At 46.4% G+C, this 16,326-nt stretch overlaps 2 protein-coding genes across 3 annotated transcripts in view; one reads left to right on the top strand and one right to left on the bottom strand.

The window, feature by feature from the left end:
• The window catches only part of UHRF1 (ubiquitin like with PHD and ring finger domains 1), a 91,125-nt gene that overhangs the window by 25,878 nt on the left and 48,921 nt on the right, over positions 1–16,326 (top strand). The gene's annotated exons all lie outside the window — the stretch shown is intronic.
• LOC129329860 (arrestin domain-containing protein 5-like) lies at positions 1,579–7,494 on the bottom strand. The gene is made up of 3 exons (XM_054979568.1): positions 7,245–7,494; positions 3,405–3,613; positions 1,579–2,088 (listed from the first exon to the last, which is right to left on the bottom strand). The coding sequence occupies exons 1-3, from the start codon at positions 7,492–7,494 to the stop codon at positions 1,579–1,581; spliced, it is 969 nt and encodes a 322-aa protein (XP_054835543.1).

Genomic DNA, 16,326 nt, shown 5'->3' with positions numbered 1-16,326 from the left:
TTTTCTCTTCTGGCCCTATTTGGTTGTGGTACGCATTACTGTGTCCCACTTTTCCTTTCGGTGGGACTTTTGAGGATCACTTTAATTTTTGTTAGCATGCACACCTGTGTGTTAAATTGCCTAAAAATCCCAGCTCTCCCAACATAGGGTCGCTAGAAGTTAAATTTCTAAGTGTGGGCTGGGACTGGTTTGCAGACAAAATCTTCCTAGAGCTGCTTATGGTAATGATAATTAAATATTCAAAAAAGGCAGTGCCAGGCACTGTACATAAATGAAAATGAGACATAGTCCTTGATCTCAAGCTTACCAATGAAAAATGAACAAAACACCAGGGAATTGGAGGGGCAGGCAGAGGAGGGAGATCTGGTTGGCAAAGCCAGAACCGAACCGAACAGAACAAGGCATCAATTCCCAGCTAGGGTTGGCCTCTCCAGCTAGGATGCAGTGTTGCAATGCAGCATTGGGAATGCCAGCACATTGGCCCTTGCGTACACCTGGAGCAATTAAAACAGATCTACTTCTGATGTACCCCAAGACAAGTTCTGTAGACTTACCTTCACTCATCCTTCCCTTCCCTTTCTCCTTCTCCTCACAATCCTTCCTTGAGATCCAGAAGAACCTTCAGTGCAAATTTTACTTTGCCTACCTTCTAATATACGCAGCTGTCAAACATGTGATGGGAGGAAGCTTGGCCAAGAAGCCTCCAATCACAGAGCACTGCATGGGCGGCCTGTTGCAATCCTTAGGAATGGTAACCTGTCATTCCGCAGGCCTGGCTACCTGCCACACCGGGGATTATCTGCTACCTGGAACAAGGCGAGAGGGCTCCCACTGGTTACCAGCAGGGGGAGCCCATGCCCACACATAATAGGACCAGGAGCGGGTTTCAACCCAGAGTCTGACCAACGTCTGAGAACCAAGCTACAAGTGACGCCTGACACAGGTTGGACACTTGTCAGCTTCCCTCAAGTTTTGATGGGAAATGTAGGCGTCCTGCTTTTACAGCTTGGCTCTCCATTACAGCTGCAAGACCAGGCCCCCCAAATGAGCAAATATACTCAGGCATGCTTGGTTGTCAAGAGTGAGGGTTATTATTATTTATAATAATGATAAATAATTTCTTTAGGCAGTACCTCTAACAATCATAGCCCTTGGCAGACTAGAAGATAACCGATCCCTGCCTGGAGGATCATACGATCTGAAACCGGATATAAAAGAGGCAGCAAAAGGAAGCGAGATGAGCTGAGGAAGGGGAATGGACTCGTTACAGTTGACTGGGCTTGACTGACACTGCCTCACACAGGCACCCTCCTGACAAGCCATCAGTGTCGCGTTTCATCAAGCCTTAGATTCCCAGCTTTTAAAAATGTGCAACCAAATACCATATATGCTGTTCCAGGAACAAAAACGTGCAGTTCGGAATGTGCAGTTTCACGCAGATAAAACATTTGTATTGTGCTATCTTGAATTTGCAAGGGTGTTTTTATAGGTAACATTTCACTGAGCAGCACTCTCGCTCATGCAGGTATGTATTTCTTTATATACAATATCCTCTGGGGAAAAACTATGAATGTTTGGTTACAAAGGATGGGGGGCAAGCTGCCCTCTGCCCTGCTCGCTGAGATCCACAGCTTCACTCCGTATGATGATGGGAATCCGAGCCGTAATGGTGGTCATGCAGGGAAAGTAGACCGTCCCCGTCAGCTCATACCCGACGTCCATGATGTCCTCGGACTTGTGAGAGCTGGTGACAAGCATGACCTTGGGCAGCAAGAGGGTGCTGTGGATCTTAGTGTCTACACAGGACCCAGCTTCAAGGTGTGACTCCAAGCGCAGCAAGTCATTGCGCTCTTCCAAAGTGCGCAGCTCGGCCCTCAGGTTGAAGCCCTTGTATAGTACAACTGAATGGAGGATGAAGACCGCTTTCTTGATGGATTTGCCTGTCCGGTTGGTGATCTCAGTGGTGAAGGTGATGTTGTCCCCGGGTGCAAAGATGTTCTTGCACAGAGAGATGCGTAAAGTGATGGGGGCGCTCTTGAAGCAGCAACTGTAATGCAGGAGCTTCTCCTCTTCTACTACCAAAGGGTACTGGAAGGAGGTGGAAGGGGCGAGAGAGGGTTTAAGAGACAGCAGGACTTCAGGCATGCCGTTGGCCCATCCGTCCAAATCCCAGAACACGACACTCTTCCACCCCAAATTCTTTTGGGCTCTCACAGCTTGTGCTTCTGTGTCAGTCACAATCAGGATGTGTCTCCTGACTGCAAACGTTCAGCAGCCAGGGCAATTCTGCTGCATTTCTGCACTGGGAACAACTGGATGATCTGATTGCACCCAATTCAGAGACACAGCAAAAACGGCCAATTCGTGGAGAAGGCTGACAGGAAAGAGAACAAGCCAGAGCGATGAATCACACAGAGGTACAGCGGGCAGCCTCTTGAGGTTCTTTTTGTGACAGGACTCTCGTGGCTGACAAGAGAGGTGGGAGTTATTGGTTGCTCCTGGTTGCCACTGGCACTGACTAGCAAGTCAGAAAGACTTGCTAAATTAAAAACTAAACATCATATTAAACAAAACAGCAGATAATTATGCAGATTGTAAACTCTCAAGGGTTTAGCCAAAACTGTGTTATGGAAAAGACAGGTTAGGAAGGGGGGATTGGAAGGAAAGGAGAGAAACAGACAGAACTGCAGAGTGGGCGGGAGGCCTTGGCTTCATCTGCTGCTGTTTGAGTAATTAATAAACGCAATTCTATATTCTGATACTTTCCTCTGCTAATATACTGCTGGACTCTTTCTTGCAGAAGAATTTAGAGGCAATAGAGCTAAGGTTTCCAACCTTTAGGTGGTGGCTGCAAACCTCCCAGAATTACAACTGAACTCCAGGCCAGAGAGATCCGTTGCCCTGAAGAAAATGGCTGTTTGGGGAGGTGGGCTTGATGGCATTATACACTGCTGTGGTCACTCCCTTTCCCATACCCTGCCCATCACAGGCCCTGGGAATTTCCCAGTCTGGAGCTGGCAACCCTAGAGTGGGCCATCCCTGTTCAGGCTGCAATTGACTCACAAAACCCCTACAAGCGGAAAACTAGCACTGTAGGGCCGGGGGAGGCTAGGTTAGAACTTTATGGCCTACTACTTTTAGGGGCTTTTCCATATGGAGGAATAAAAACAGTATTTCTCAGTCTGAAGTCAGGTCACCCACTCTATTGCATGAGGATTCTGCTTACTTACCAGGCACGGAGTTCTGAGCCTTCTAAATTCTCTTTGGAACTCCTGTCCAATCCGGCCTTTTTGTAGCTTCTGGAATTTTAGAAGATGGCGGCCACAAAGGTGCGCACCGCAGAGCACGGAGCCCTTGCATCCAAGCCTTTCACGTTTGTCCTTGCTCAGAAAGGAAACACTTACCTCAGATTCGATGGTGTCTTGGAGGCAGACAGAGGTCCCTTGCACCTGCAAGTATTTCTTTTGCTTGGCCAGGATGAGCTCACGGGTGGCACAAATGGCTTGCAGGAAGTAACAGATGCGCCCGACCTGACTGGTGAAGGTGGAGGGGATTCTGGGAGGCAGGACGAAGCTGAAGTTAAAGGTGTGGGTGCCTGGATCTAGCCAGTTCCCTGCAGGCCAAAAAGACATTCTGCTCACTTCCCCCACACTTTTGGAGGCCTGGAGCTCTGCAAGCATAAGCCGCTGAGGAAACCTCCTCTCAAGGATTCAGGTACCAGCTGTGCTTGTAAATATTCTGAACTGGTCGTCGGAAACAGAGCTGGCGTTTCCGTGGTCCAGGGCGGGGTGTGGAGCCTGGGGGGTATGGGCAGAATGAAGTCGGAGCCTGACGGATTTTAGTGCACTGTGGCTTGCACACCTCGGAAAGTGGGGCAACGAGACAGCATTTAAACACACCTTCAGACACACTGTCAACAAAACACCTGATGCAAAAGAGGTCAGATATGCAGATCAAATGTCTGAGGACAGCCAAATAACCTTCCCACCTTACTGGGGCCTCCTGGTTATCGTGTAGCCCTTCAAAGATAGGGAATTTCAAAATGGAGACACTCCTGTGTATGTGCCTAAGGCACTGATTCCCACGCCACCTATCATTATACACTCCTTTGCTTCCTCTGTGTCTTGTAATAGAAAGGTGTATTTGAAGAACACCGAGCTCCTACAATATGTTATCGAGAGCTGAACAGCTGCATGTAAAGTGGCAGGCTGCGCATATATAATGTCCGTGCCCAGGTATTTATAGAATAAAGACAATTCCTTCCTAGAGAATCTAGAGATGATTTCTTCCCTTATACTAGAGATTTATATAACAGTAATAACAATAACAACAATAATAATGGTGTCCAGGGCTTTTTTTCTGGGAAAAGAGGTGGTGGAACTCAGTGGGTTGCCCTCTGTGAAAATGGCCACATGGCTGGTGGCCCCGCCCCCTGATCTCCAGACGGAGGGGAGTTGAGATTGCCCTCTGCGCCGCTCAGTGGCGCGGAGGGCAATCTAAACTCCCCTCTGTCTGGAGATCAGTGGGCGGGGCCACCAGCCATGTGATCATTTTCAAGAGGTTCCGGAACTCCGTTCCCCCGCATTCCCCCTGAAAAAAAGCCCTGATGGTGACAATATTTCCCAAAGGGTACGCCGTGCTATGATTTGCAACCAAAGCAGAGTTTTGTGGGAACTTAAAGGCTGACAGATTTGTGGCCATGTGATAAGCTTTCAGTGTCTCTGAATGATGAACACCACATTCAAAGGTGCCACCACAGTAATCTTTGTTAATGATCATCAGCATTATAATTATTATTTCTTAAACATCCAGAAACCAAAGGCACTGCCTAATTTAGGATATAAACAGTGAGAGGGCCCAGCCTGCAAAGTTCATAAGGCCACCTTGGCAAAGAAGAGATCTGAGCCAGAACTTTCCGATTGTCCCCTCATCCTGTTTCATCAGCTGTACCTGATGAACTGCAGATGAAATCTGGGGATTTCTGTATGCAAAAGCAGGCATTTTCTTCCCTAAAACAACATTGTCGAAAAGAGGTGTGTGTGTGTGGGGGGGGGGGCAAGGTCACCCACTAAGCTTCCATGGCAGGGTGGAGACTCAAACCTAGGCCTCCCAGATCTGAGACTAACACTCTAACCACTACTCCATACTAACTCTCTTAATATTATGTAATAATACTAAATACTAATCAAATGCTAAAATACCCTAAATTCCTTTTCCCTAAAACTATTTGATCAGAGATGCTTAAAAAATCCAGTCAGAATAATCCAAAGCCCGGCTCAGATTTCCAGGTCAGGAGCGTGCCCGTGGGGAATGCCCGTTGTGCGCTGGCCTGGGGTGTTTTTTGTCTCCTGGGCCTATTCCTTGGGGCCTTTTCTCCCTGCCAGCCAGGTGAGTGGTGGAGGAGGGCAGAGGCTGGGAACGGGAGATTGGCGGCCCTAGAGACAACCCAAAAGGTTCCTTCTTCCTACTCATGGAGGACAGCATTCATCCTGTGGGAATTTCTCCTGAGCAGGCATACTGAAATCAACCACACATGCAAAAGAAATTTGACTGTCGGGTCCTGGAGTCAGGCATCTGTTGATTTGCTGTAAGGAGCCCAATAAACAGAAAAGCTGTTCATCCCTAGGCAGAAGGTGCCTCATGGTCCAGATCTGCCCATTTCTCCTTCTGCTGTCCTGAACGGCATGCAAGGCCCCCCTTACTTTGGGCTGTGCGTAACAGAGACGTCGTCAGCCCAGAAGTTTCAGATCTGCCTGGAAGCCCTTCCCTCCACTGGATGGTTACCTACCTGCAGGTGGAGCCTGGCGTTCTCCCCGAATTATAACTGATCTCCAGACTACAGAGATCAGTTCCTCTGCAGAAAATGGCAGTTCAGGGGGCGTAGACCATAGATGCTTAAGGGCCAAGCTAGACGTGCAGGTTTTTAAAGAGTTGGGCAGTTAAAAAAGAGAGCCCAAAGGGCCTCAGAATGCAGTCACCTGCATGGAGTGTGCCATGTTTGTTTTCCTCCCAGAGGAGAAGACAGAGTCACTTGCCAGAAGTGTAAGCTGGTCAGAGTTTTGGAAGAAAAGGTTCATTGCCTGGAGGAGAGGATCACCACCCTTCAGGAGATCAAGGAGGGAAAGGATTTTATTGACAACAGCCTGGGGGCTCCACACAGCCAAGAAGAGGAAAGTCAAGGAGGAGGGGAAAAAGCCGATCTCCCTTCTGAGCCTCCTCTCAGATCTACAGTACAAACCCGAAGGCGTCAACGAAGAAGATGCTCTGGTCCACTTGAGCTCAAGAATCGCTTTGAAGTGCTAGAGATGGTGACAGAGGTGACAGTGGAAGGAGAACTGCAAAGATCTGGAAGAGGGAGTGCAGAAGACATGGGGCCACATGGAAGTGGAAAAAAACGGAAGGTGGTAGTCGTCCGGGGACTCCTTGCTCAGGGGTATGGAACGCCATGTCTCTGGGCCAGATCCCCTATTCCGAGAGATGTGTTGCTTGCCGGGGGCCAGAATTCAGGATATTACCGACCGGCTGCCGAAACTCATCAAGCCTGCTGATAAGTACCTGTTTGTGCTGATTCATGTGGGAATGAACAACACGGCTTTGAATACTGTTGCCTATGTGGGGGAAGGAGGGGCTTCCCCCCCCCAAGCTGTTTCCCTGTGTCCCAATAGCACGGTGGGGGGGGGGAGGTTCCTTATTTTTACTGCTCCATGTGCACAAAATACTCCATGTGGAGTGAAAACGGAAGAAAACAACAACCCTCCTATGCTATTTTGACACAGGAAACAGCTTGAGCCCCCCCCCCCCCCGGCCCAGCGGAGGCATTCTGAGGCCCTTTGGGGTCTCCTTTCTTTTTTAACAGCCCTTCCCCAAAGCTGCTGTGCAGCTGCAGGGAACTCGAGTTGGGTCCGGGGAAAACAAACGCAGCTCTTTAAAAACCTGCATTGCCTCTTGACCTGAAGTGAAATCACTCCCTAGTTCCCCCACGCCACAGACCACCCTCTCGAATTCTCCCAAATTCCCAGGATGGAGTTGCCAACCTATTCTAGTGTCACCTTGTGCTCAGTGAAGGAATGGGCACTCAGTCCATGCTCACAGACACACGTACTATGATCACTGCTTCTTGTGCTGCAGTGTTAAGGGTGAACCCAATTTCATAGCTGGGTGTGTTGTCTTGGAGCTGCATGCCCCCTCCCCCCCCACATACTTTACCATAACACTCCCAGCAAAGTGGACCCCTCCTTTCTCACCTTCAATATCAAACGTTTTCTTCTTGTGGACATAATCAGCTCGGTTAACACAGCTCAAGTCCTGGCTATAATCCCTGTTCACATGGGCTTCTTCCGTCCACTCTAGGTAGCCTCTTCCAATTAACTCAACCTTCACCAGAGGGTTGATGAGTGTGCTGTGGAGGCTCAGGACCACCTGCCCGTCCACCTCTGAGCCAGAAACATACACGTCCCTCGGCACCACCAGCTCAATGGACTTCACCACTGACATGGGTGGGCAAAGAGATAGAGGCTGATTCCCTCTCTAGCCTTGGAATCCCGTGCAAGGTTGCAGTTGGTGTGCACTTTGGGTGATGTCAGAAGATTTGTGACATCACAGTGTAAAAGAGATGGGTAACGGGGGTCAGCAGGGTGAGAAGGGGGCAAAGGAAATCCAGGGCACCCACCGTGCCACTACAGAAATAAACGATATAAGAAGGAAGGTGTCTTGACATAAGCAAGCCCTGGAACAAGTATGAGAATTTATAACACCTTTCCAGAATTTGGTCAGCCGTCTTCAAGCAGTATGCAATGAGAATTATGTCCCATTAAATTAAGTTAATGAAATCAATTAAATAATTAAGAGGTGCCTGCTTACAGGAGCACTCATCTGAGAAGGAGGCTACGTAATACGCCTCTGCAGGATATACCACGCTAGTCTGGCTTCCTTCCTTGGCAAGGCAGGTACTTTCTGTTATGGGTCATCCCAGTGTGGGCTGGCAACTCCAGACTGGATTGGATCGGATCATGCAAAGCAGAGAGGGGGCAGAGAAAAAAGACTGCCTATTGCTGTGTGTCTGCACAAGGTTTTCCCCAAAGCTGGCCTCTTCCCAGTCAGGAACTGTGGATCGGGCTGATTTCCACCCAGGAGGCACGGCTCTTGGGCTTCTGTACTCAGTTCTGGATACACCTCAGTTGTTGCCCTCTGCCCAGGTCGAAGAAGTCTAGGTTACAAGATCCAACAGGAATAAGGAAGAGGTCATTAGGAAGTTATTAGGATAATAATATGAAAAGTGCCTCCTAGACCACAGCAAAGGCCTGCTGCAGTTTCCAGTAGTGGCCAAGCCAACCAGGGAATACAAACAACAGCCCTTTGCTGCTGTGCGCCGCTGGAGGTTCTCTGAGGCAAGCCAGGCTCTCCCTGGGGGTCTGACACAAGAAACAGCCACTCCGTTCCTTATCACCAGAAAGCTTTATTTTAACGTGTGTGGCCTCTGGGAGTCTCCTATCACAGGAGCACAGAACAAATCACTTCAGAACAATTTATACCTTTTACACAGAAAAGGAGCAAGAACAAGGGACCAAGAGAACCACTACGCAGAGCTGGCTGCCATGTGGCAGAGATTTCCATAACTTGATTCTTTTTCTTTTTGTGCTTTAGGTTTTTAATCAACGTTTCTGTTGCTTTAGTCCCTGGGAGATAAATTCAAATACTCTGGCTATGGTTGTCAACAGCCTGGAGAAAAAAAACATCCTGCACCCTTAAGAGAGGCTTGATAGGATGGTATTTACCCGTTGATGTTATTTAACTCCATGTTGTGAAATGTTTCCGCTGCCTATTTTCACGCAATAAGCCCCTGTTAAAGGGAGAATTTTTCTCCAGGCTGCTGGCAACCCTGCCGCGGTCACTTCTTATAACAAACTCTGGAGTCAGCTCTATCCCCATACCTGCTTGAGCAGCAATACTGCTCCATAGCCGACCACTGCTGCACCACCCAGAACTCGTGTACCAGCACACTGTCCAATGTGGCATGTACTGCCATGTGCTCGCTAAATCCACTGCCACGTGTCCTTTTTGCTGGAGGTGCCTGTGTTTAGAATCAATGTAAAGATGATCAGAATGCTCTCCAAGACCCTCTAAACTCAAAAGCGGGTGCTCAAAAGCGGGATACATTCAAAATGTATCCCTTCCCTTCTTTTAAATAAGAGGGATTATATGACTAATTTTAACATTATTGTTAGGTGACATTTCACGAATCCAGAGGTGCAACTCCTCTTTCAAGAGTATCCAAAAGGTTTTACTGGGAAACAAATTTTCTATCAAAACCAGTGACGATTAGTGATCCTTGCAGAAAGGTTTGTTTTCTTTCAGGTATGAAGCCCAATTATGACTCACCGCTGCTTATTGGATTTGACAATACCCTCCCCTCATAAGAAGCATCAGAAGTGTGATGATCTTCCAGCAGCAGCAAGGTCCAGCGATTGAAATGGTTTCGCTGCCTGTTATGACCAAACAGACTCTAATTTGCTGTGTTTCTTCAGTAGATTAACGCTGTCTGATCAATCTCATATGCTAATCAGATTTGAAGCATTTCATTCAAATTTGAAATCTATTGTGCTGGTATTGGTATTGCAAGTGCTCTCTATGGCCTCTCCTGCCATTTTTACTTTGGCCATGCCAGACTGCCTGTACGCAAGAGCATAAATCAATACAAATGAGACATTAAAAACAGCAATGCTCAGGATCTAGGAGGAGAGAAGACATTTCAACCACTGTGGAAAAAATTGGGAATTGTCCAAATTCAGCAAAAGTAAGTTTCAAGTGAAGACTCCAATGGGAAGCCGTTGAGTTGAAATTCAATTTGCAGGACTGATAATATCAGTCTTGGCAGCTGGGAGCTATTGTTTCTCAACTCAATTGTCTCTCTGTAGTTTTCTTAAGACACACACTGATCATCTTGCTTTGCCAATTCACCACGTCACCTGTTGGGAGATGACCTTACCCACCATGATTGGATCATTGGCTCTTTTGACCTAACCCTGTTTTCATCTGAGCCCGGTATGGGGTCACACCCCTCTCTCTTGAATGGTTGGTTTTTGTGGCCTCCTTTTGTAATCAACACACCCTTCTTTTTGTACTTATGTACATTTATTCCTGCCAATGTGTATTTTTTAATGGGAATGCATATTTTCTCCCGTGCATCTGACAAAGTGATCCATAGCTACTGAAAACTTCCACCACCATAAACGTATTACTTTACAGCTTGTCACAGGGGTTTGGCCATTAGCCAGGAGGCTGTTGAGGCCTGAAGCAGCTCAGATTTTTCACAATTGAGGCTTGATTCGGTTGCTTAAAATTGCATGCAAAGATGCCCCTCTTGACTTAATCTTGGTCATTTGTACTGACTGATTGATTTACGAAAATCAGTTGGGAGAAAACAATGACTGGGGGAGGGGGGTGGGGAGAGACAGGGCAATTCAAGACAGTTCCACCCTTCTAAACCCACTGACTCATTGTGACTCTGTTTGGGATTGCACCATTAGGCATAGGGCAGGAACTGGGGGCGTGGGTGGTGCTTCAAGGCCAAACTCCAGATAGGGCAAGTGGAGGGGGACTGCCCTGGCCACAGCTCCAGAGAGTCAGTGGCTGGGTGTGTGTGTGTGTGTGTGTGTGAAAACGGGGGTAAGCAACCGTTTCCCATCCCATTTTATGCTTTTTGCCAAGATTTTCTTTCTATCAAGCATCCATGTAGTGAGCACCTTTGTGCCTCCTGCACGGAGTTCAGGGAAGCAGACACCGTTCTCCTTTCTCCATTTTTACCTCTACTTAAGAAGCCAGAGAATCATGGGCCAAAGGCCACCTGGAGTGGCAGAGAGAGGATCTGAATCCAGGTCTCCCTGATGATCCTAGTTTCAGTCCTCTTTTTTTTTGCTACTTGTTTTGTAAAATGGTTTGCACTGTACACTTTTAATACACAGTTTATACAGGATTCTTATGGACCATGTGGTACAATGGTTAGACTGTTGGTACGAAGACCTGGAAGACTCGAGTCCAAATCCCCACTTGCTTGCCGAGTGAGCTTGGGCCAGCCACCCTTTCTTAGCCCAACCTAGAAACATAAGAGCTGAAAGGAACTGCAAGTGTCGTCTAGTCCAGCCCCCGGCCCAACACAGGAAATTCACAGCTATCCCCCCTCACCTCCCCTGCCTGACCCCTGCTCTATGCCCAGAGGAAGGCAAAAAATCTCCAGGATCCCCAGCCAATCTGGCCTGGAGGAAAATTCCTTCCTGACCCCCAAGTGGCCATCAGTATTACCCTGGGCATGTAAGGAAGGGCCACGAGAGCCAAGCACATCCCTTCATGCTCGTCCCTCTCCAGGTCTGTGTACATTCATGTAAAGTCAGAGAATCATCGCAGGTGACCACCTAGCCTCTTCTTAAATGCCTGCAGGGAAGGAGAGCCCCCCACCTCCCGAGGAAGCCACTGAGGGACCACTCTGACCGTCAGGAAGTTCTGCCTAATGTTTAGCAGAAAACTCTTCTGCTTTAATTTTAACTCATTTGTTTCTGGTCCAACCAGCTGGGGCAACAGAAAACTACTCCGCTCTATCCTCTGTGTGACGGCCCTTCAAGTACTCTCATATCACCTCCTCTCCATTCCGAGCTCCTTCAGCCTTTCCTCCTAGGGGGACCTGGTCTCCAGACCCCCGCCATCTTCGCTGCCCTCCCTTGGACAAGGTCCAGCGTGTCGACGTCCTTCTTAAACCCGCACAGGGTTATTGAGAGGATAAATGTATCCCTCCTCAAGACCTTTGGCAGAAAGAGTTGATAACACCGGAATAAGCAGGTTGCCTCTGAGCACGTTTCAGAGCACTTTTTCTTCTCCTCACTGATTGAGACAGTCGCGCTTTCTCGGCTCAGCCTACTTCACAGGGATGTTGTTAAAATAATATGTGCCCTGACCTGCGTTGCTTGGAGGAAGAACAAGAAGTGAACGGGACAGGCAGACGGTCTCTGAGTGCGTGCAGAGCGCCTTCCTTCCTTACTCACGGCATAACCCCCTTTCAACATTTAGAGCAGGGAGATGCGGGGGGGGGGTGTCTCAAAAAAGAGGAAACTGGTCTCTGCGCATGCGCACGTTTCCTCCGGCAGGCGGGGCAGGCGGCTTCTCAAATAATCCACGTAAAAGCGCCGCCTCTTCCCCAGAAATTCCCGCCAGCACTGGCCAATCAGGAAGCTCCGAGCTCGACTTCCGGTTTGGGATTCATGGAGGTCTAACGCAGCTCCATTTGTGGAGCTGACCGGATTGCCGTTTTAACCGGCCGGAGGGGTGAAAATAACCCGCGGCCGACTGCTCTCAGGCTGGGAGCAGGCAAAGAACGCTCAAGACCCTAGGGTGAGTTAGATCTCGGACGAGGGGGGGCTCTACACAAGGAGTCTCCCCCCCGATCCTTGAGGTCCCACCTTGCGACGGGTCGGCTATAATCTCTGCGGCAATTTTGGGGCCAATTCGGCTGGCATAAGACCTACATACCCAAGCTTCGATCGGGGAGGGAAGTCGAGAGGAGAATTTAAGATCGAAACAGCGATTACAACCCGAGAAAGCTGGAGAGAAGGTAAAGATCGCTATCTCTTGAAACGGGACAGATTGACAAAAACAGAGAGGAAAGAAAGTAGACTTTTAAACTGCAACAGACTAGCGAAAAGGAGGTGAAGATTCGGCAGGAGTTGTATTTTAAAAGAGACTAAGTTTAAAGAAGTTATTACAAAATTCGGACTATTGTTTTGAATACCTGTGGTTTTGGAGCTGTGGGAAAAAGACACCATCGCGAGACCTGCTGTGGGAAGACGGGAGACAGGAAGTGCGTAACAACAATAGAGTGGCTGGAGGGAAGCGGCCCTTGCCAAAGGACAGGAAGTGGGGAATCGCCATCTTTGAAAGTGGAAGGGTCGTGGCTTCAGCGGAAGAGGAAGTAGGCCATCTTGGACTATAATAACATAGAGAAACCATAGAGAAAAGACGCCCGACATTTTGGATATAAAAAATTAATTTTGGCAAAGATTGGGACATTTAAAAAAAAAGGAAAACGTTTAATTATACGCCACGGAGCTGAGGAAGAGAGCAGATTCGTGGGAGCGAGCTAAAGCAAGCCCCACGATGTCGAAAAAAGAGTGGCAATCGGCAATAGAAAACTTGGACAAAAAACTTATAGACATGATGAAAGAACTTAAGGACACGAAATTAGAGCTTATTAAAGAGGTTAAGGAAGTTACACAGACAGTAAAGTCGGAGCTGTCAGAAGTGAAAAAAGGTGTGGAAACGATTAGCAGTGAATTACAAGGAACGCAGCAGAGAGTTAAAACAGTAGAAGACGCGATGGAGAATTTAATAGACACGCAACAAACAGAGATGAGGCTGGTGAAGGGGAGGATGTCAGTTGCAGAAACTAAACACATGGAGAAGCAGCTTCGTTTTCGCGGTCTGCCAGAAGTGGAAGGGAAGTCAGCGCAAGAACAGATGACTGAGGTGTTGGCTGATTACCTGGGGAAGGAGGAGGAGGAAATTGTGGCTATCCTAGATGTGGCGTATCGTGTGAACTCGAGAATTGCAACCCAGAGGAAACTACCAAGGGATGTGATTGTGCAGTTTACAACTAGAAATATGAAAGAGAGGATTGTGACTAAACAATTTCAAGATCCATTGGAGATTGATGGCAAGACGATTATTATAATGAAGGAACTGCCCAGATCAGTGTTATTGGACAGGAAAAAATATAGAGTGCTAATTCAGACTTTGAAGGACATGAATATCAGATACAGATGGGAGTTACCGGAAGGAGTGTCCTTTGAGTTTGGAGGGGCAAAAAAACGCATCAGATCTGAGCGGGAGATGGAGAGATTTATCAAGGACAATGAAAAAGACTTACCAACAAAACCATGAATATGGAGTGTAAAGTATTATCTTGGAATGTAAATGGACTAAACTCACCGAATAAGAGAAAAAATATTTTTCATTGGCTACTAAAACAAAAATGTGATATTGTTTGTTTGCAGGAGACCCACATTAGAAAACAGGATGTAAAATATTTAAAATCTGGAAAATTGGGCAAAGAATTTGTAGCGGCTTCCAACAAGAAAAAAAGAGGAGTGGTGTTGTATATAAAAGAGGAGCTGCAGCCAAAATTTATTATGAGAGATGTGGAAGCTAGATTTGTAGCAGTGGAATGTAATTGGAACTTAAAGAGAGTGTTGGTAGTCGGACTTTATGCACCTAACGGTGCAAAGGAAAGCTTCTTTGAGGACTTAAGGAAGCACCTAGACGATCTTGTATATGACCAGATAATTCTTGCTGGAGATTTCAATGGAGTGACAGATTTGGAATTAGACAAAAAGACTACAAAAGCACAAAAGAAAAGAGGACTATTGCCAAAGCTTTTTTTTGAGTTGATTCAACAAGAGACTCTCGAAGACGTATGGAGGAGAGAATATCCTAAAACCAAACAGTTTACTTTTTATTCTGCAAGGCATCTTACATTATCAAGAATTGATATGATCTGGGCCTCAAAGGACTTAGCGCTATGGACTAAGGAGGTAGAAATAATGCCGATGGTAGGCTCAGATCACAACCCAATTATGTGGAAATTTGGAAAAAGGAGAAAAAGGAAAGCCTGGAGAATAAATGAGGACCTGTTACAGGAAAGTGAGAATATGGAAACACTGAGAAGAGAGACTAAGTTTTTTATACAATACAACGTGAATAAAGAAGTACCAACCAGTAAAGTTTGGGACGCGTACAAGGCGGTTGTAAGGGGCATACTAATGGACTTAAATGGTAGAGCAAGGAAAAAGAAAGAGGAGAAAAGACAAGAGATTGAGGAGAAAATAAAGGCCAAAGAAGTACAGTTAAAAAAGAGACCAGGGAAAAAGAAAATACATCAGGAAATCAAAATTCTTCAAGAACAGTTAACAGCAATGAGTAACAAAGAATTGGAGTGGAACCTTAAAAGACTGAATCAAAAAGCTTTTGAGGGTGCTAATAAACCTGGGAAATATTTGGCATGGCAATTAAAGAAGAAAAGGGAAAAGAAAATAATAAATAAAATTTGTGAAGAAAACAAAACGTATTTGGAGCAGACTACCATTAGCAGAGCCTTTTATAAATTTTACGCTAAGCTGTATAATAAAAAAGAAGTAAACAAAGAATCAATAGCATCATATTTGGAGAAAACCAAACTTCCAGAGATCTCGGAAGCTTGGAGAAATAAGCTGAACAGTGAAGTAACTGATGAGGAAATAAATATGGCAATACAATCCGCAAATCTAGGAAAGGCGCCAGGGCCAGATGGACTTACGGCTAAATTTTATAAGACAATGGCCAATGAACTGGCACCATTCCTGAAAGAGGTGATGAATGGAGTTTTTAGGGATCAAAGAATTCCAGACACTTGGAGCGAAGCGAATATATCATTGATCCCAAAAGAGGGCCAAGATCTGACTAGCGTGAAAAATTATAGGCCTATATCACTACTCAATAATGACTATAAAATTTTTGCGAAGATATTGGCGGAGAGATTGAAGGGGTGGCTCTCGGAAGTCATAGAGGAGGAACAAGCAGGCTTTTTGCCAGACAGACAAATAAGAGACAACTTAAGGACAGTGATCAATGCTATTGAATACTACGACAAGCGTTGTGACAAAGAGGTTGGTTTCTTCTTTGTAGACGCTGAAAAAGCGTTTGACAATTTAAACTGGGACTTTATGTTTGCCACTATGGAAAAGCTACAACTGGGAGAAAGATTCGTCAGAGCAATCAAGGAAATCTATAGAGACCAGACTGCAGCAATTGTAGTGAATGATGAATTGACCAAAAAATTGACGATTAGTAAAGGAACAAGACAAGGTTGCCCGTTATCTCCATTGTTGTTCATTTTAGTATTGGAGATTCTGATGATACAAATTCGACAAGATGAGGAAATACGAGGAATAAAAATAAAGGACTATTCATATAAGGTCAGAGCATTTGCAGACGACATAATGTTAATTGTAGAAGACCCACTGGAGAACATGCCAAAAGTGATAGACAAGATCAAGGAGTTTGGAGATTTGGCAGGTTTCTTCATTAACAAAAAGAAGTCAAAGATATTATGCAAAAACATGACTAAGCAGAAACAACAATTGTTAATGGAAACAACGGATTGTGAAGTAACTAGTAAGGTGAAATACTTGGGAGTTGAGCTGACTGCAAAAAATATAGATTTGTTCAAGAATAATTATGAAAAATTATGGACTCAGATAGAGAGAGACTTGATCAAATGGAATAGATTGAACCTGTCATGGTTGGGCA

The sequence above is a fragment of the Eublepharis macularius genome, chromosome 5 (assembly GCF_028583425.1).
Source record: "Eublepharis macularius isolate TG4126 chromosome 5, MPM_Emac_v1.0, whole genome shotgun sequence".
NCBI lineage: Eukaryota > Metazoa > Chordata > Lepidosauria > Squamata > Eublepharidae > Eublepharis > Eublepharis macularius.
Note: the sequence above shows the minus strand (reverse complement) of the source record. Positions and strands in the feature narration are given on the sequence as shown.

Coding starts and splice junctions, on each gene's coding strand:
- LOC129329860 (XM_054979568.1), bottom strand. CDS start 7,494: ATGTCAGTGGTGAAGTCCATTGAGCTGGTGGTGCCGAGGGACGTGTAT. Junction 3,614..7,244: donor GAAAACGTTTGATATTGAAG/GTGAGAAAGGAG, acceptor TTTGGCCTGCAG/GGAACTGGCTAGATCCAGGC. Junction 2,089..3,404: donor AAGACACCATCGAATCTGAG/GTAAGTGTTTCC, acceptor ACCTCCTTCCAG/TACCCTTTGGTAGTAGAAGA.